Here is a 20,067-nt window from a genome sequence, read left to right as displayed (position 1 = left end):
TCCGCAACTGTTTAGAGAGTGAAGCTTATGAGCGCAAAATGAGTAAAAGAAAATATGTCAGCGGAGCTCAAAAACGGACTAACCAACACCGAAAACAGCAATTCAATGCAAAACTACCGAAAATTTCATCCATATTTCTTCCAAATCAGCGGGAAGGAGCTGCGAGAGCGAGCACGGGTAACGTTACTCAGGACTTTGCGCAGAAAAATGCTAGGAGAAAGGGGCGCTTTGGAGGATTTTAAAGGTAATATATATTACCTTTATTGAATGTTAAACGTCATGAATCTTTGTTGTATACTGCAGATAGAAAAAATATTTTGACGTCATGTGCTCCCTTGCATTTTAACAAGTTAATGTAATTGCTGTTTTATTGTTGGTGTTTCTTTTATTCTTTTTTTGTGAAAAGTTCTTAATAAATAAATACGAAATAATTACATACTATTAAATTCCACAGTACTAATTCACGATTTTGAATGAAAAGGTGAATCCCCCATCTAATTATGCGGTGAAGGGCCCCACCTCCACTCTTGCGGGTGGGCCAACGCAGTTTGCGCTACGCCACTGATGCCAATGACATCTAAATATGCATTTCAGTTATGCCTAATGACACTGCATCTGTTGTCATTTTAGCTCATTGTATTAATGAAGTTAACACCTGGATGAGTGAAAACATTTGGTCACGAAATGCACAGAAACCTGAGGTTCTGATTTTTTAAGGCAAGCCTGTGGATAGGAATGCTATAATCTCCCCACTCTGTGCCGAGAGACTGAACTTTTCCCTTAGCAGCTAAGTCCATACCTTAGGCCTCACCTCAGTTATAAGCCTCTCATTCAAATCGCATGTGGATGCAGTATCGAAGGTGTTTCTCCTACAGCTATGTAACATTGCCAAACTACAACATTTTCTTAATATTCAAGACACTGAGACAATAATATATGCCTCTGTGTACAGTAGGTTAGACTACTCTAATGCTCTGTTATCTCGGAGTACACACCACACATTAAACACCTTGCAGCGTATTTAAAATGCAGCAGGTCAAATTGTCACCAGGAGCAGAAAGTTTGAATACATAACCCCTGTTCCTGCACTGGTTTCCTGTTATGTTCAGAACTGACTTCAAAGTTCTCCTACTTACATATAAGGCACTTAAAGGTTTAGCACCTGCCTACATAAACAGAACTACAGTACTTCAAGTTTACAAGTCAATACACTCAGATCACAAAATGCAGGCTTCCTGGTGATTCCACATATCAAGTTGGCAGTAAAGGCAACAGTGATTTATGTAAGAACTTATAATACTGCAAACAGGTCACATTAACGTAATTTAACAGGTTATTATGCTACGCTGTGTTCTAAGCAGATAGATAATCAAGCATAATGCGCTGCGCAGGAAGTTCTTTCATATTTATTGAGTTGATGGATGGAAGAAAGCAAAAGAAACTGCTGTAACCTTTATGGGTGCTTATCTGTTTGCTTTCTTTTTCTTACAGTGGAGAGTAATTCTGATTTTTATCCAATTTCCAGTTTGATCATGGAAAAAATACATTTTAAAGTTTTGCTTGCTTGTGTTTATTTTCATTCATCAACTCAGCACACTGTCAAAATCCATATGAGGAATCTTATCCATACTTTAGTAAAATGAAAATTTTTTTAATTAAAATTAAAAGTGTAACAATTTAAATGCATTTGAGATAATTGTCTCCTGTCACTAACAAAACTGTTTTTTGTTTGTATCCTTTCAGTACAAGTATCGTGATACTTAAAAATGGTATCGGTATAATAATTTTGGAATCGTGACAACACTGCCATAGACCAAATGATACTTTACCAACAGGTTTGTTGCTATTCCATCTGTACACATCATTTTTTTCCACAACGTAGTTTTGCAGGAAAAAATGACGCAAACTGCACAGCCTGCCCGAACCGTTCCTTCTGGGTTTGGTTTATGCCTTTTGTACATGTGCACAAGCATGTGTTAGTTGCAATCTTTTACATCATGTCTGCGTTCTGTACATGGGTGCGAATTTTACTTTTACAGGGTGGTTTGGGAAAATTTATTTATATTCATGAGAGAATCACTACCTGATTGCCCGGTGAACGTACTTCCATCGACATCTGCTACCTGTTTCCACGGGCGTGGTTAAGGGATCACACTAGTCAAACAAATTGGACTTTAGGGGGTCAAATGTTCTCGGGCACTGCACGGATTGGCTAGTTTGAGTACACCTCGGGTGTTTCTCAATATGCGTACTTGATTGTACTTGTGTTCTCGTGTACTCGTTCTACGCTATCTTCCATTGCCGAATACTCAAGAACAGAAGTACAGAGAACAGTACAAAATCCACAGATTCTTTCTGCACCCCAGATATCAAGGATGCATTGGCTGCCTCCTTGCCAAACAAGACCAATCCCATGATTCAGCATGCCACAAGACAAGTTAACAAGACCGGTCTAGCCCAATACCACAAGTATGATCGTTGCACTCTTGTTATTCAGACCCCCTCTGTTTGTCCCACTCTCGCAGGAGTGCAAATACACATGCATTACAGCTTTAGGACTGTGAGTACGGACTACTTCCTTTGAACCATTTTTTACTCACTTTAACTGAAAAAAAAATATTTGGCCAGGTGTTTCGCCTAATTAATTTCGCCACTTAGGCATGTTGACAAGGCAGATATCATCAAATTCTGTGTAATGCTAATAAACTTTGTACACGCTGGTATAGTTCTATTTATTACTGTGTTATATAATTCTTAGTTATATGAATTATACATATCCATTTTGGATTGTAACCTTTGTTTGTAAATGTATGATACAGGTTAGAAATTTCGTTTTGTTAGATGTTAGGATTTCTGAAAACTGCAGTATTGCATGTGGCCATGTAGAGGTGCGGGACTTAATACAGCCCTCCAGAGCACTTACAGAAAAATACACTTACATGCCTTTAGTGGCAGAATGCGCTTAAGGGTCATTTACATGTGATACACCCACGTCTATAACTAATATATATATAACTGAAGCTGATGTTTTGCAAAGCCTAGCAAAGCTCAAAATATAAATAAATCACAGGGCCCTGATGGCAACTTACCTATAGTGTTAAAAGATATTATTTGCTGACCCTTAACTTTACTGTTTCAAAAATCCTTATCTGAAGGTGTGGTACCTTCTGATTGGAAGCATGCCAACATAACGCCCATTTTCAAAAAAGGGGATAGAAGTAATTTGTCAAACTATAGGCCAATCAGTCTAACTTGTATAACTGGTAAAGTTATGGAGGCTATAATCAAAGAGAAAATGGTAGATTACCTGGACTCGATTAAAATTTTGAGGGATAGCCAGCATGGATTTAGGAGAGGTAGATCCTGTTTAACAAATCTGTTGGAGTTTTTTGAGGAAGCTACTCAGGAAGTTGATGATAAGAAGGGCTATGATGTAATCTACTTAGATTTCCAAAAGGCTTTTGATGTTGTCCCCCACAAAAGGCTTTTACTTAAACTCAAAGCGACAGGTATTTTAGGAACTGTAGCGACCTGGATTGATAACTGGTTAACAGATAGGAAGCAGCGAGTAGTTATTAGAGGCACAATGTCACAGTGGGCCTGCGTTCATAGTGGGGTACCACAGGGTTCAATTTTAGGACCACTATTGTTCCTAATTTACAAAAATGATATAGACACCAATATATACAGTAAACTGGTGAAATTTGCAAGTGACACCAAGGTGGGTGGTGTAGCAGATACTGAACTAGCGGCTCAGCAGCTACAGCGGGATCTTGATTTAATTAGTGACTGGGCCGATACCTGGCAGATTAAATTTAACATAGACAAATGTAAGGTATTCCATGTAGGGAGCAGAAATATAAAGTACAGGTATTTTATAGGACCTACTGAAATAAAGGTAGCTGATTACGAGAAAGACCTTGGTGTGTATGTTGATGCTTCCATGTCTCATTCTTGCCAGTGTGGGGAAGCAATAAAAAAGGCCAATAGGATGTTGGGGTATACTGTATCTCCAGGTGTGTGGAGTTTAAGTCAAGGGAGGTAATGCTAAGATTATACAATTCCTTGGTGAGACCTCACCTAGAATATTGTGTGCAGGTTTGGTCACCATATCTTAAAAAGGACATTGCGGCCTTAGAAAAGGTGCAGTGTAGGGCCACAAGAATGATTCCTGGTCTTAGAGGAATGTCATATGAGGAAAGGTTAGTTGAGCTAAATCTGTTCAGCCTCAAGCAAAGGAGACTGAGGGGGGACATGATCCAGGTCTATAAGATTCTAACAGGTTTGGATGCTGTTCAACCGAATAGTTACTTCAGCATTAGTTCAAATACAAGAACTCGTGGCCATAGGTGGAAATTAGCGGGAGAACATTTCAAACTGGATTTAAGGAAGCACTTCTTTACACAGCGTGTAGTCAGAGTATGGAATAGTCTTCCTGATAACATAGTGCAAGCTGAATCCTTGGGTTCCTTTAAATCAGAGCTAGATAAGATTTTAACAACTCTGAGCTATGAGTTAAATTCTCCCCAAGCGAGCTCAATGGGCCGAATGGCCTCCTCTCGTTTGTATAGTTCTTATATTCTTATGTTCTTATGTTTAGTGTTTCTCCATCCAAAAGCACTTATATCGCCAGTGCACTTAAACTCCACGCTTAAGTCAATGGGAGAATATGCTTTGACATAAGTGCACGGAGAATCGACCCTTAAATGCATAAATATAATGCAATGTAAAGCAAATATCTATTGCTGTAAATGTTACAATGACGGGAAGTGAATGATACAATTTATAATAATAATTTAAAATACAGCAAAAACAACTTTATAAGCCACTGCCAGCAATTTATTGTTTTGTTTCACTTACATATAATTCTTATTATTGTTTTCTTTTATTAACAAAACCCTCGATTACTTCCCATCAATCCATCATTGTACAGAAAAAAATATTTCCCAACATCAAAATAACAAAATTGAAATTTTAAAGCATCTGTCTAGCACGTTTTATCATTTTGCTTGAAACATTTGACTTCCAAAAACACCTTTACAAAGACAAAGGGGATTCAAGGAGGATTTTTGCAACATCAATTCATAATTATACACAAATAAATAAATACCTATGCCATTTTTTACTTTCTATTTACTGACAGTTTTATTTTCAAACATTACCCTGATCCAAATGCTTCTAGATAGAAAACTATCGGTCGGTTTAGTATTTATGATGGTGAAATCACCTCAGATCACAACAGATTCTCCTAATATATTAAGGTACTACGAGACAGTTGTATACTCAATACTAATGAAAGTCATCTTCTAAAGGTAGCTAACATTACATGGTTAGACTGCATTTTGCTAATTAATCAGTAGTGTCTCAGAAGTAGTATGTTCTGTCATCAATGTCCTGGTTGTTACTGCATAGTACAGCAATATTGCAGCATTATAATACATAACTGCACAATACAGCTTAAACAGTAGCTGAAGATCTTCCTAAATTTCCTTTACTTTCACTTATTTCACGTATCATCTAATTATTCACATAATTAAATTTTTGTGCCAGCTCAGAAAATCTGTTCTTCATTTATCTGTAAACTCGACTGTATAGTCTAAACCAGTGAAGAATCTAGTTATAGATATATTTGATTTTAACACATGCCATTAAAAATAACTGCACAATAAATAACAGAACAAAACTAAAACAATACAAAAAAAATCTAAACACATTTGAAACATCATAATAACTGTCATACTGTATATTGCCAAAAGTATTGGGACACCCCACCAAATCATTGAATTCAGGTGTTCCAATCACTTCCATAGCCACAGGTGTATAAAATCAAGCACCTAGGCATGCAGACTGCTTCTACAAACATTTGCAAAAGAATAGGTCGCTCTCAGGAGCTCAGTGAATTCAAGCGTGGTACCATGATAGGATGCCACTTGTGCAATAAGTCCATTCATGAAATTTCCTCTCTACTAAATATTCCACAGTCAACTACTAGTGGTATTACAGCAAAGTGGAAGCAATTGGGAAAAACAGCAACTCAGCCACAAAGTGGTAGGTCATGTAAAATCACAGAGTGGGGACAATGCATGCTGAGGCAGTCAGTGCGCAGAAGTCACCAACTGTCTGCAGAGTCAATAGCTACAGACTTCCAAACATTGTGTGGCCTTCAGATTAGCTCAAGAACATTGCGTAGAGAACTTCATGGAATGGGTTTCCATGGCCAAGCAGCTGCATCCAAGCCTTATATCACCAAGTGCAATACAAAGCATCAGGGGCAGCGTGTGGCTCAGTGGGCTAAGCTGTGTGCTGTAATCATGGCTGCCCTTCACAGACAGCTTGCTCTACAAAGAGCAAGTTGAGGGAGGTGTAAAAAGAATTTCCCCACTGGGATTAATAAAAAAGTGTCAATTATTATTATTATGTGTCAAGTGTCAGTGGTGTATAGCACACCGCCACTGGACTCTAGAGCAGTGGAAACATATTCGCTGGAGTGACGAATCACGCTTCCCTGTCTGGCAATTCAATGGACACTAGTCTGGGTTTGGCGGTTACCAGGAGAACGGTACTTGCCTGACTGCATTGTGCCAAGTGAAAAGTTTGGTGGCGGGGGGATTATGGTGTGGGGGTGTTTTTCAGGGCCCTTTGTTCTGGTTAAGGGAACTTTTAATGCTGCAGCATTTGAAGCCATTTTGGACAATTTCATGCTCCCAACTTCTTGGGGACAGTTTGGGGATGACCCCTTCCTGTTCCAACATGACTGCGCACCAGTGCACAAAGCAAGAGGGGAGACTACAAGCCAGGCCTTCTCATCCAACATTAGTGCCTGACCTCACAAATGCTCTTTTGGAAGAATGGTCAAAAATTCCCATAAACACACTTCTAAACCTTGTGGAGAGTTGAAGCTGTTATAGCTGCAAAGTGTTGGCCAACTCTGTATTAAAGCCTATGTATTAAGAATGGAATGTCATAAAAGTTCATATGTGTGAAAAGGCAGGTGTCCAATACTTTTGGCAATATATATGAATCTTATATGACATATTCATAGTGTATATTGGAGCATTTCAGTGCTGACTTGTACCATTTTTCTTTTGAAAATGTTATTACTCTTTTCTCCCATTTTAATCTCTCAAATTGTATAGTTCTTATTCAATACATAAATGAAAAGCAATAAATTGTTTAAAAACCCTGAGCAATTCTACACAGGTAGGTGGAGGGGAAAAAAAGAGCTGCACAGAATCTCTAACAATTAACAGAATCAGATCTTTGATTACTTAATATGATTGTATACTGCATGTTATATTAACCCTGGGGAACCCAGACCACCTTATCATTATAGGAAAAATATTGGATAAAATGATCATACACACCCAGTGAACTCAAAAACAGGTATTTTGTAAATATAACCCTTTCCCAGTCCATGTTATGAATGTGTCATATACGACCCGCTGGACTGTTCATGCTGTTCCAACCTGTTAATTTCACGTATGAAATTAGGACAGAAAAGAAGGAAAAACCAAATCTTTGCAACATTCTCATTTTCAAAATGCATTTATTGAGTTTTCCTTTTCATCATTCACCATGTGCTGGCAATAAAACACATGCTTCAAACATGCCAACCCATCAAGAAACAGGTCAAGTGAACAGACCTGCAAAAAGGTGTACTACACACAGAACGTTTACTTGTGGTGGGTTGTAAGGTCTGGTGCACCACCTGTATTTCCTCTGTTTTTGTTTGAGGCTGATGTTGTGCACATGGAACATGATCATCACAGTTGCCAGAAAAGTTTCAAAACATCCAAATCCTAGCTGTACATGTTCTATAGCATCTAAACATTATAACTGATGATGCAAAATTTCTGCCATTTAGCTATTCACAGCTTGACAGGTGAATCTTTGCAGCATGTACAGAAACAACCTCAAAACGAGTTGGAGGCCATATTTATTGTGGAAAAAAATCTGGTTAATTCAGTCAGTAATCACTAAATGTCACTGTTACTGGGTACAAGTACAATGGTACAATGGGCTGTAAAGCAAAAAGAAAATCTTAACTCTGATGAGTGGGTTGAATGTAAGGCAGAAATAAAAGGAAGGGTCGTATATGACACCGTGGGTTCTCCAGGGTTAATAAATAAACTACAAATAAATGGTATAAAACACATCATAAATTAATATTACATTTCTGGTAAACACTTTCCTAAACACTTACATTGTAAGTCTGGGACCGTTTCCGAAATAATCTCCGGAACCAGACCCAATACAGGAATATCATGAAGATCCAGTAACAGATATAGGCAACAGATCCATATATCAAGAACTTGATCTCCATTTGCTTCTCCTCTGATTTCCAGTTCTGGGTGGTCTCGCGGTATATGCTGTACCCGAGCCCGCTCAACAAAATGGCCGCCCACAATGAAAGAGGAATAAGTGGGACATAATTGCCCACTATCTTACGTCTGCCAGAGGTGCCCCAGGTGCTCTTGTTCATAGTGAAGATGGCAAAATACTTAGCAGGGAGAAGGCTGGTCATGTACAGCACAGAATACAATGACATGAAGATCATAACTACACTCCTCCGGAGGAAACAGGCATAGGCAGCTTTGACTAGGCCAATGATCTGAATGCAGCAGAGGACCCAAAGGATGTTCCAAAGGGTCCCAGTCCAGAACAGCTTAATAACAGTCCCAGTGACAAAGAATGGAAAGACTCCAGACACAATAGATTCATAGGTCATCCATAGGCTGTGTTTATGCCACCACATTGCATTATACAGCCACTCACGGAAGTAAGACTTGGTCCATCTGGTCTGCTGGTTCAGCCATCGCAAAAATTGGGCTGGAGTCTCTGTGTAACACTTGGATCGAGCCGTGTACCTAAAAGAGTGAGGCCAATTAAAAAGATAACGTGAGGCAGAAGCAGATACAGTATCTCTCTTTTGAGTGCCAGATGTCATTTTTATTCCTAATTCTCCACATGAGGCTTCAGACTTTTCCTAAGGTAATTAATAGTGGGTCAATGCACGTTGAAAGGAACTCACTTTGTGGCATAGCCCAGGCTCAGCATACGATTTGTGAGGTGTCGATCATCCCCAAAGGTACAGTGTGTGCCCAGGAACTTCTGGTTGTACCAGGACTCCAGAAACTCCTGAAGGAGGTCGTTTCGATAGAGACCTGACCTCAGATAATGAAAGGGAAAAGATAAAAAAAAAAAACAGAATAAAGCACATTTAGAATGATATTGTACAAAAATATTGACATTCCCTTCAGCTGTGAACTATTAGGGTGAATCACTCACCTAGGGGACCGCTGATGCAGGACACACAGTTGAAGAAAGACTGGCAGGATCTCTCAACATTAAAGGCCATCCAGTATCTGAGACTGCTCATGAAACTAATGTAGGAGTCTTTCAAATTGAGGATCATCACATCACCCCCAACTGCTCCATATTTTTCATTGCTCTCCAACACCTTGCACAGTTCCACTGTAGCTAATGGGTCTAATTTGGTGTCTGAATCACACACCTGTGCAGAATAAAACAGAAGGTTTTAGTTAACAACATTATTAGTGATAATTAGCAATTGTACTAGAGTATTAATATAGCAGCCATTTAGATTAATCTAAAACAGGCTGTGATTGAGTGATTAACACTCCTCGGTAATTATCAAGTTCATGTACAGGAAGAATTAAGGCAAAGTTTAATTTGTGTTCAGACATTTCAGTTAAACACCAATGAGGCCCACATTTTTATAATATAATATTTTTACCTCTTTTATTGTCATAAATTTTAGGGAGTGAGGGTTCTCAAAAATACCAATCTATCACATTGGCTTTGATGTAATAATCACTTGAAGTGGAATGTTGTGAAATGAATCAGAATTGTCAACTTTTATTTAGGCTGAAATTCAAACTCCCCACTTACCTGGACGTAATCCACTGATGTCCCCAATGCTTTGAAGGCCGTGTACATCACTTCCCTCTTGCCGCCCCACTTTTGCATTATGCACACACACCTTTTGCTATTGATCAAATCTTCCACCACATTTCTCTGAGGATCTTCCCCTCTAATTTCCATGCCAGCATCCCCTGCTGGTTCACCGTTTGTCTGTTTGTGGGGGTCCCAAGTGTGATAATTGTTGTCCCACACATAGCAGGCAGGATTCTCATCAGCAAACACCTCCCTGAACATCTCCATCATGTAGCGGTCATCTTCTGTGTTGCCATCCACGACCATGATGATCTTCAGGAGTTCAGGTGGATACTTAATACTACGTATGGAATTAAGACACTCTTTCAGATAGACAGGGTCTTCCTGGTAGGCGGAGATAGTGAGTCCAATTGATTTCCTGTGACTACAGGGTTCATGCCGTGCATTCATACGTCGGTGCTCCACAAAGGCAAAAACACTCTGGAGGAGGACATGGAAGGCCAGGAAGAGACCATAGAATCCAAAAGAGACAATGTTGAACAAAGAACTGGCCAGCTTGAAGCCCTTGACATAAGCCCACACCATCACTGCCAGAACCAGCATGGCAAAAAGGTGGGTGATCACAATCCGGACCACAGTACCGGTTTTCTGTAGCACGGGTTTAAGTTGCATCTCTCTGTTAAAGAATTCAGAACAATGTCAGAGTTTATTAAGTGTTAAAGGACTTTGTATATGGTTAGATGACCAGACAAACTGTAAAATCCAAAAAATGGGTAGCAGGGTAGAACAAATGGAATAAAATGAGGATAATAGGATTTTGCAGAGCTGCTAGGTTGATTCCTTAATGTTTGTCTAAGTCAGTGTTGGCCAATCTTATCCGCAAAGGGTCAGTACAGTATGTATGCAGGTTTTTGGGATAACCTGTAAGTCAGCTGTTCAAACCCAGGTGTGAGGACTCTTCAGTCAATCAGTTCTCTAATTAGTAATCTAATTAGGGAGTTGCAACAAAAAAACGCATACACACCAGCCATTTGCGGATAAGATTGGCCACCCCTGGTCTAAGTGAATAAGTATTAAATTTCTACCAATGAACTAACAAAACAGTACTTATAAATAAATGTGAATGCAATAATATAGCAATTACTACTATAAAATTTGATGATGATGGTGATGATGCTTATTATTATTATTATACACCTTTTTCATCCTGTTTCTGTTAATTTACACATTAAAAATTTACAGTAATAATTTTAATAATAATAATAATAGTGATAAATTTACAGTGGTGCCTGTGATCAGAAGATCGCCGGTTAGAGCCTCGAAGGAACAGTCACATGTCCGTGGGCCCTTGAGCAAGGCCCTTAACCCCCAGCTTCAGGGGCACCGCACGTGAGCTGATGCTGCACTGTGACACCCAAGTTATAGAGAGCAAACCACTTTTCCATTGGACGTTATATACTAGAAGTGCAAGGCCTCTCAAATAAAATTAATATTTTGTTTTGAAAGCAGTAATCATTAACTGACGTGTGTGACGTCAGAGTGCACTCATCAGGTACACAGCATGCTAACAGCCATGGGCAATAGGTCAGTAGGTCCGATCTCTCGGGGCTATAGCCACGTGTATTTTACCCCCTGATCTTCCTTCAAAAAAAAAAAAGTCAAGTTCCAGGTAAACTTGACAATAGCCCCTGATTTTTTTCAGTAGTTAGAAAGGCCCCTGCTAATGATATTACTTTCATTACATTAAAAATACTTTCATTACATTTTTGGGGGGTTCTGTAAATGAAATAGTTTAGTTTAAAAGAATGCATTTCTGCTACATGCACCAAATGCACTTGAATTAAAATACCATCAAATATTCAGTTGCATGTGGCTAAAACAACTCCAATTATAGTGCAGTTCAAAATAATGAGAACTAAACTACTCTAATAGATGAGCAGACACTTAATTATTCCTAAAGTGTATTGTTACACCATCCTTATAAAACCTGAAACAGCTCAAAATGTCATGCCTGAAAAGGATTGTGTGGTCACCTTAGATAAATGAAGTACCAACGTGGTTAAATTGGTGAAATAGGGCTATTTTTGTTACTGGCTTAATGTTGTGTGCTTACCTGCCATTGAGAAATATTGTGAATTTTTACTGAAAGTTAGATTCTGATTCACTTAATTCCTGATGATTTGAAAAGTCAGAACATGAACCCAAAAGAGAGATATGAAGAATAAGTTATTTGTGATGCACCGCTGGCTTGAGCAATTTCATTGATTATTGTGGTTCCTTTCTGCCGGCCTACACATTGGCTAGGTCTCACCTATATTGCCTAGTCACCTTGTGTCGTTGAACGTTCATAGTGAAATAAACGCACGAAAAATAAATTGCCGGCAACACATAAACATTGAATAGATGTCATTACAGTTGTTATGATAAAATAAGCTTTCCAATTTTACTAATTTTTCATCTTCATTTTGCTTACATACATAAGCATACCGATTATATTTATGAAATTGCGAAGCAGATTTAATTAGTTGAAATATTTTACGATCTTCAGCGGTAATGGAGTATCAAGTCCACCTGACATCCTGACTCCCTTTATTTCCATTGTCGTTGGTATATAAATATATGAAATTATCGTGTGTTAGTACTTCGATATATAACAGGCTAATTAGTTAGAGACAGTTTCTGTACTAATGTAAAATGATATTAAGAGATATTTAAAACACATATTTTAACTAAGCAATTAGACGGTAACTATATCTACATGCCACCAATACTACACCAGAAGTAAAATACGTCTTTTTTTACCTTGTGTTTGTAAGGTCAGATCCCAGATCTCCGTTCACCCTGTCTTCTTTTTATTTTATTAGTACTGACACCCCCCGCATTCTTGGTCGGTTTACTTATAACTATAGATACGCCTACCTCGCAAGGATGATGTGGACAGTTCCACAAACTTTCACACACGTACTCCTAGAAAAAGTTCAAGTCTTCATTCCTTTCATATTTTACTAAATCTTCATTGTATTTGTTGTAACTTTAGTTGTTGTTCCCCTTGATTTTTATGATTTTTAATTTAGTTATACAGTAATATACTGTTCTCTGTTTTGGCATCATTTATGTATGGTTCTGGATTAAGCCCATCAGTAACCCAAATGAAATTTATTTTGAATTGGTTTTAATTTCTCGTTAGATGCTTCATTAAAAAACCATTTACACTATTGATTTGTATCGTGGGGGCGACATGGTGATGCAGTGGTTAGCACTGTTGACTCACACCTCTGGGACCTGGGTTCAAGTCTCCCCCTCGGTTACACGTGTGTGGAGTTTGCATGTTCTTCCCGTGTAGTCGTAGGGTTTTCTCCGGGTACTCCGGTTTCCCCCCACAGTCCAAAGACACGCTGAGGTTAATTGGCTAAATTGTCCATAGGTGTGAATGGTGTTTGAGTGTGCCCTGCGATGGGCTGGCCCCCTGTCCAGGGTTGTTCCCTGCCTCGTGCCCATTGCTTCCGGGATAGGCTCCGGACCCCCCGCGACCCAGTAGGATAAGCAGGTTGGAAAATGGATGGATTTGTATCCTTGAATTTCGGAGTAATTTTACAATAATTGGCATTATGAATCGTGGATTTATTATATGTACAAACTCATGCACTTCCCGCTGTAATTCTTAATTCAGACTAATTTCATTTAGTTCGGTTCCGTTTAATACTACATGAAAACATGTTTTTCTTTATTGCAATCTTTATTACTTTATTACTTAATGATAAATTATTTCTCTTGTGATATTAAATTTACACTGCATTAAATGATCACACAACGATCATACACTGCACTGGATACGGGCTTAACGAAGATAAACATGGTTAAACATTACTATATTAATTAAACAGAATATACTACCGGAGTACTAAATAGTGCGCATTTTTCCGTTTCGCCATCAACAAAACACATTTCCCCTGTATTTTTGCATTTCTGATATTATTGCACCCCAAACCCTAACAAGAACAAACGGTTTTAAAGTGGATAGATGGATGGATGGATCTCTTTGCCCCCCTGGCGGTACCACTAATATACATTTTAATAGAAGAGAGGCACAGAAATACAAAATACTTCTGACAGCAGCAATGTCATTTCGGCAGAAAAGAACATAAGATGTAGTAACCACGCTGAGAGAGTTTCACACATTTCCTCAGTTTACCTGTTTCTTCCATTGCATAGTGGCCTGTGAGAAACTGGTGTCACATCCAGGGTGTATCTTGCCTTTGTATGCCAGGATAACCTTACCAGTGTAACCCTGTTTAGGTAAGCGGATATTGAGGATAGATGGAGTTCCATTTGCTTGTGATGCCAAGGATACATATTGTTTAGATATTATTACACATTCTATGAATAGTTATAACTGCTTCAATACAACGGATCAAAGTTGCAGGGCAGTGGATCAATACATGGCTAAAGATTTCACTTGGGGTGGGGGTGTGTGAAAATAGGAGTGGTTCCTGGGGCACCTAGATGTCAATTTCTCTGCCCAGGATAGGTAGGTACACCTGACCCTCCTTTGTGAGATGATTAAACTGCCAATCTCTTTTCTCAACAGAGAATAGGTGCCAATTTTTTAAATTATGGAGCAGCCATTGGTCACTTGGTAGAATCTGCCAGTGACTGATAGCGTACAATTACTTCACCACCTAACAGTCATTTCTGTCATTGAATCAAGGTCAACAGAAGGTTGGTAATCGAAAGGACCTTTTTATTATTATTATTATTTATTATCAGGACACAATATACTTCAGTTGTTTTCTGCACAGACTGTCCTATATCACAGTACAAAGTCATACTCTAACGCCTCCTTGGCACAGATTTTATAGTAATCTTTTCAATTCATATGTGCACAATATCTTTCAATTAAGTGGAAAAGGCATTATAGGATGTAGGAAATGTTTTTACTGTTTTATCAGTAACTGCCATAAAATTGTGTCATTGTTTTGTAGAGCATACGTCCTTCACCATAAATATGCCTTGCTGTGAAGAACTGTTATGTTACTGTTAACAGTAAACTTTCAGAAATAAATATTCGTCACTTTTCGTTATTTTTGTGGAGAAAGCATACAGTATGTTTTGTGTGTGTGTATATATATATGTGTGTGTGTGTGTGTGTGTGTGTGTAAATGACAAAAGTACGGTGCAGTAAAATATGTGTGAATGGCGACCTCTAGTGCAGTTGTTTTTTTCCCTTAGATCTCAGCATGGTGTAATTCTCTGCACATATCGGGTCCAAAGCGGAGTGTTTCATTACCTATCTTAAGGAACACTTTTTCATTCCACGTGTGAGTTGTCTTAGATGAATCCAGGAAAAATTAATGAAATCTATCACATTGGACCATATAAATTTTTCTTGACCCAAATGTGACACCAAGATGTAGTACCTTAAAATTGTCTGTCTCCTTTCATAGAGCCACCACAGTTACCATTGTGCAATGCAAAGGGGAAACTACCAGCGCAGGATGTGGTAGAAGTGAATTGGAAAAGACAGGCATGTTCTGACAATGGAGACACTAGGGTATTTTTAAAACATGAATGTGAAAGAGGAACAGTACAAACTAGTGTAAAGATGTGGCGTTTATGGGCTATGGGGAACCAGTGAAAGCAGATACTAATTATTATATCAAAATTGCATTTAATGGTTTGATAGAGGGATTAATCCAATATTAAACTGTAATAATTAGCACTGAAAAGCAGGTACAGTATCTCTTTCTGAATGCAGAGGAAGGGTTACACAAATGCACTGCTGCAGAAATAGTTGCCGTGCTCTGTGTATCGCTGTTTCCTTGGGACATTAATAACAAGGCATTTAAATTGCCAAAATACTTTTAAATAATAAGCATACTATAAAAATAAAAACGACAAAAAATACACAAAAAAAGAAATAAAAAAATATATAAATTAAATAAAAGACAAAAAAATGAAAGGGTAGATAGATAGACAGACAGACAGACAGACAGACAATCAGACAAAAGCAGACAGACAGACACATTTAAAAAGTAAAAAAAAAAAAAGAAAACATAAATGCAGCCTCAAAAGGGTGCAATGATTGCACCCTTTTGAGGCTGCATTTATGTTTTTTTTTTTTTGTTTTTTTGCAATCCAGTGTCCTATTTGTGCCGGTCCCAAGTCTGGGTAAATGCAGAGGGTAGAGCATCAAACATGAAACCTGTAAGGCAAATCAAATGGATCAAATGAGAAGATAGAGATATGGATAGGGGGACTGATATGACGACAGCATAGTTAGTATAGTTTTCTTTGCATAGATGATTAGAGAAGCTCACCCACACTCGCCCCCCCCAATATTCTACATGCACCCCCTACTGGGGCTGGCTAAATCCGGCCCTGAACCTAACCTATTAAAAAATATGCTTACATTCTTTTGAGGAAATTAATGTTATCATTTGCATATCCTTTTAACATATGTCAAAACATATGTTTTTAATAGAGAATACATTAATCCATCCATTATACCTTCAATAACCACTTATATAGGACAGGGTCATACAGAGAAGCTGTGTAGCCAAAAATACAATTTCTTTTGGTCTGGCATTTGCTTTCAATGTTCATTAATAAAGGTCTTATACTGTAGGACTTATACTCAGTTTGCTGTGTTCTAAAGTCTAGCCTGGGAAGGCTGGGTATTGTGGCAGGCTACACTCCATCATGGGGGATTTCATGCATATTTATTTATTCATAATTTTCAAATAAATTCCAAACACAAGAAAGAAAGGAAACATCACAGGTCTGCTATGCCCTGTGTTACCTTAGTCAGTAATTAAATTCTAATATAGACTGATTTGCAAAAGTGTCCAGTATTCAAATGTTGTTGCTTTACAAATGATAGGCACACCTTTGTCTTGTTATCTTAATTATAATTTTTTTTTGATGTTGTCAAATAGAAAATATTTAAAGCCATACGACTACATACATGAAAAGCAAAGTGTCATACCTCAGACAAGCAGCAGTCAGCGCTAACGAGACATAGGTCTTGGGGAGTCCCCTCCGAATCCCTAGGAAGTGATGTCATTGCCTTCCAAGCAAGCATTAATGAATTTAGGAAATAACCTATAACTCTTGGAGATAACTACTTAAGCCCAACTGTAATATTCTACATATATAGGTATTTAGACCATGTGCTCTGTAGTACAGAAGGGCAATTAATTAGTAGGAAGAAACCTTGGGAGAAACCAGACTCAAAGGGGAGCCCATCCTCCCTGGGTTGCAGAGGAAGTCAAATTAGCAAGATGGCAAAATCCTTATTTGCACTCCAAATATTAACATACAGATGTTCACCTGTCGGCTGAAGCACTATTTATTTATTTATTTATTTTTAATGCTGTACTATATACAAATATTTTACAAGCACATCTTAGGATATAGTTCACTGTGACAGTACAAATGGTAGAAGAAAACTAAAACAACAGAAAAAGGAATACAATACAATGCTTGAGGAAGAACATGGGAGAGGTGAATAACAAAAAAAAATTATACATTGCATAAATTAAAGTCACTGTGAAAAGGAGGCAGGGTTGTGCATGCTGGCTTCTTGATAACTGAACCTAACTTCTGTTGCTGGAATGGCAAAGACTAGCCCACCACAGGTGATCTGTCAGAATCACAGGGTCCCAGGGTCCGATTTTAAATTCTTTATTGAAGAATTGTCACTTCTCTACAATCTTCCAGTTACTGGATTACTCCAATGTACAGGCTTGACTATAGGTGTGGTTTTGTATAAGCAATAAGCAGTAGTAACATGAATAGGTAGTTTGAGCTCTTATATGCAACATATTATAATATGAATTACGAACAAAGGCATGTCATTTTACAACACACTCAACATATTCTTTAGGCAAAAACAAACCCTTGCGCATTAGGCATCTGTACCCTTATAAGTAACCATGTGGTTACCCTAACTGCCAATTACTTCACATGTCCATAATCCAGTAAATAATAATATACCAAATTAAACAACTAAGTTGTAAGGAGGGTTTAGATAATTTAGGAATAAACAGACTAGCATTTGTGCCAAGTGCACATATGGACACCCTTACGTTTGAACATGGTGTTCATTATGGACAATCCGTGACGAGCACAGAAGTCCAATAACAAAACACCGCTCGGGTTCAGATCGGGGGGGCCATTCCTCCCAATCACGCCCCTCCAGGTCTCACTGTCATTGCCCACATGAACATTGAAGTCCCCCAGCAGAACAAGAGAGTCCCCAGGAGCAGTGCTCTCTAACACCCCTTCCAAGTACTCCAAAAAGGGTGGGTATTCTGTTAGGCGCATAAGCGCAAACAACAGTCAGGACCCGTCCCCCCACCCGAAGCCGAAGGGAGGCTACCCTCTCGTCCACCATGGGGAAACCCCAATGTACAGGCACCCAGCCAGGGGGCAATAAGCAGGGCTGTGGAGTCGGAGTCGAGGAGTCGGAGTCGGAGACAATTTTGGGTACCTGGAGTCGGAGTCGGAGTCGGCAAAAAGTTAACCGACTCCGACTCCTACTAAATTTAAATGGAAATTAAAAAAGTAAGTTGAAATGTCCCAATTCACAAACAGTCATAATGAACTACTTCTCTGCTGTAAGAATAAAGCCCAATGCATGCAGTGCATAATGTTACCACAAAACGAACATGTCAAGTAACCATGAAGCATGCTTTTCATTGACTGTATGCGTCACTATATGGGATGTAATGCACAGGTAAGGTGCGGCACCGCTTTCCATTGTGTCGTGTTCCACTGTTACAGGGAACTGTGAACCTAGCCTAAAGCCCCCCATACATTTACAGATGCACTGCCGATTTTTTGGCCGTTCAACGAGTCATCACGCGTCAAACGCCTGAAAAATCATCTGGTGTGTTCTCAGCTCCGTCGGCTCCCCTTCGCTATGCGCTACCCTTGAAACCTTGTTTTCATTGTGTTTGTCTTTAATCTGGCATTATAGTAGAGTGTTGGCTTCCTAGCCAGTAGTTCTGTGGTGAAATGACATGTATGTTGCCTTCCTTTCCTTCAATGGATGTAGAAAATACATTAGCATAGTATATACATACAGAGGAGTCGGAGTCGGGGAGTCGGAGTCGGAGCATTTATCTACCGACTCCACAGCCCTGGCAATAAGTATGCCCATCCCTGCTTGGTGCCTCTCCCCAAAAGCAACTCCAGAGTGGAAGAGGGTACCTCCAGGCCTGGTTCCAGGGGAGGGCCCCGGTGACCTGCGTCCGGGCGAGGGAAAACGTGAATCCATGTTTTTACTCATCATAAGGGGTCTAATGAGCCACACTTTGTCTGGTTCCTCACCCAGGACCTGTTTGCCTTGGGTGACTCTACCAGGGGCATAAAGCCCCAGGCAACTTAGCTCCTGGGATCATTGGAACCCGCAAACCCCTCCACCACGATAAGGTGTCGGCTCCAGGAGAGGATGCGTAGATATAAAGATCCATATTGAGTTACGATTTTTAAAATATGCCCTAATCCACTTCACTTTAAAGACAATGTCTAAGGACGTGAAATCGAGGGAATTAAAGCCAACAGAAGAAAGATCGTTAATCATAACTTTTTTCTGTATATAATGTGTTCTTTTCTTCCATATAAAGTCGAACAGAATTTTATCAACTTTTTTTTACAGAACACTTTGGAGACATCCAGAGCCATAGAAGTGTAAATGAGTCTAGAGAGTCCCTGAATTTTGCACAGAAGTGATCTGCTTGTAATTGAGAGATCTTTTTGCAGCCATGAATTTAATTTATTTTCCATAGATCTGAGAATTGGATTAAAAATGTCCAGCATCTTAGAGGTCTGATCTATTCCAACAATAACACCCAAATATTTAACTTTCCCCACCACTGGAATCCCTGAAATAACTGTCAGAGCACTCTTTCAGCAGAAGCAACTGACATTTATCCAAATTCAAACATAGTCCCAAAGCCAATGAAAAGAAATTAATTAATCTTATTGCAGCATCAATTTCAACTTTGTCTGCTAACTGGCTAATGATGTGTGATTGGCGATTTCCAAACCTTTTATGCCGCATTCCTTATAGTAACTGCATAGCTAAAAGAAAGAGATATGGAGATATAGGGCAGCCCTGCCAAAGTCAAAGTCAAAGTCAGCTTT

The 20,067-nt window shown here is 38.9% G+C and overlaps 1 protein-coding gene across 1 annotated transcript; it reads right to left on the bottom strand.

The window, feature by feature from the left end:
* Nucleotides 1–8,191: 8,191 nt before the first annotated feature.
* Nucleotides 8,192–12,766, bottom strand: has1 (hyaluronan synthase 1). The gene is made up of 5 exons (XM_023834820.2): nt 12,721–12,766; nt 9,913–10,594; nt 9,289–9,514; nt 9,032–9,164; nt 8,192–8,867 (listed from the first exon to the last, which is right to left on the bottom strand). The coding sequence occupies exons 2-5, from the start codon at nt 10,588–10,590 to the stop codon at nt 8,192–8,194; spliced, it is 1,713 nt and encodes a 570-aa protein (XP_023690588.1). The 5' UTR covers nt 10,591–10,594; nt 12,721–12,766.
* Between the last annotated feature and the right edge of the window lie 7,301 nt (nt 12,767–20,067).

This window comes from Paramormyrops kingsleyae, chromosome 9 (genome assembly GCF_048594095.1).
Source record: "Paramormyrops kingsleyae isolate MSU_618 chromosome 9, PKINGS_0.4, whole genome shotgun sequence".
Classification (NCBI taxonomy): domain Eukaryota; kingdom Metazoa; phylum Chordata; class Actinopteri; order Osteoglossiformes; family Mormyridae; genus Paramormyrops; species Paramormyrops kingsleyae.
Note: the sequence above shows the minus strand (reverse complement) of the source record. Positions and strands in the feature narration are given on the sequence as shown.

Excerpts from the sequence above, each read along its gene's own strand:
- has1 (XM_023834820.2), bottom strand. The coding sequence starts at position 10,590 with ATGCAACTTAAACCCGTGCTACAGAAAACCGGTACTGTGGTCCGGATT. Across the intron at positions 9,165-9,288 it reads CTGCATCAGCGGTCCCCTAG|GTCTCTATCGAAACGACCTC; the intron begins GTGAGTGATTCA and ends ATCTGAGGTCAG. Across the intron at positions 8,868-9,031 it reads AGCCTGGGCTATGCCACAAA|GTACACGGCTCGATCCAAGT; the intron begins GTGAGTTCCTTT and ends TCACTCTTTTAG.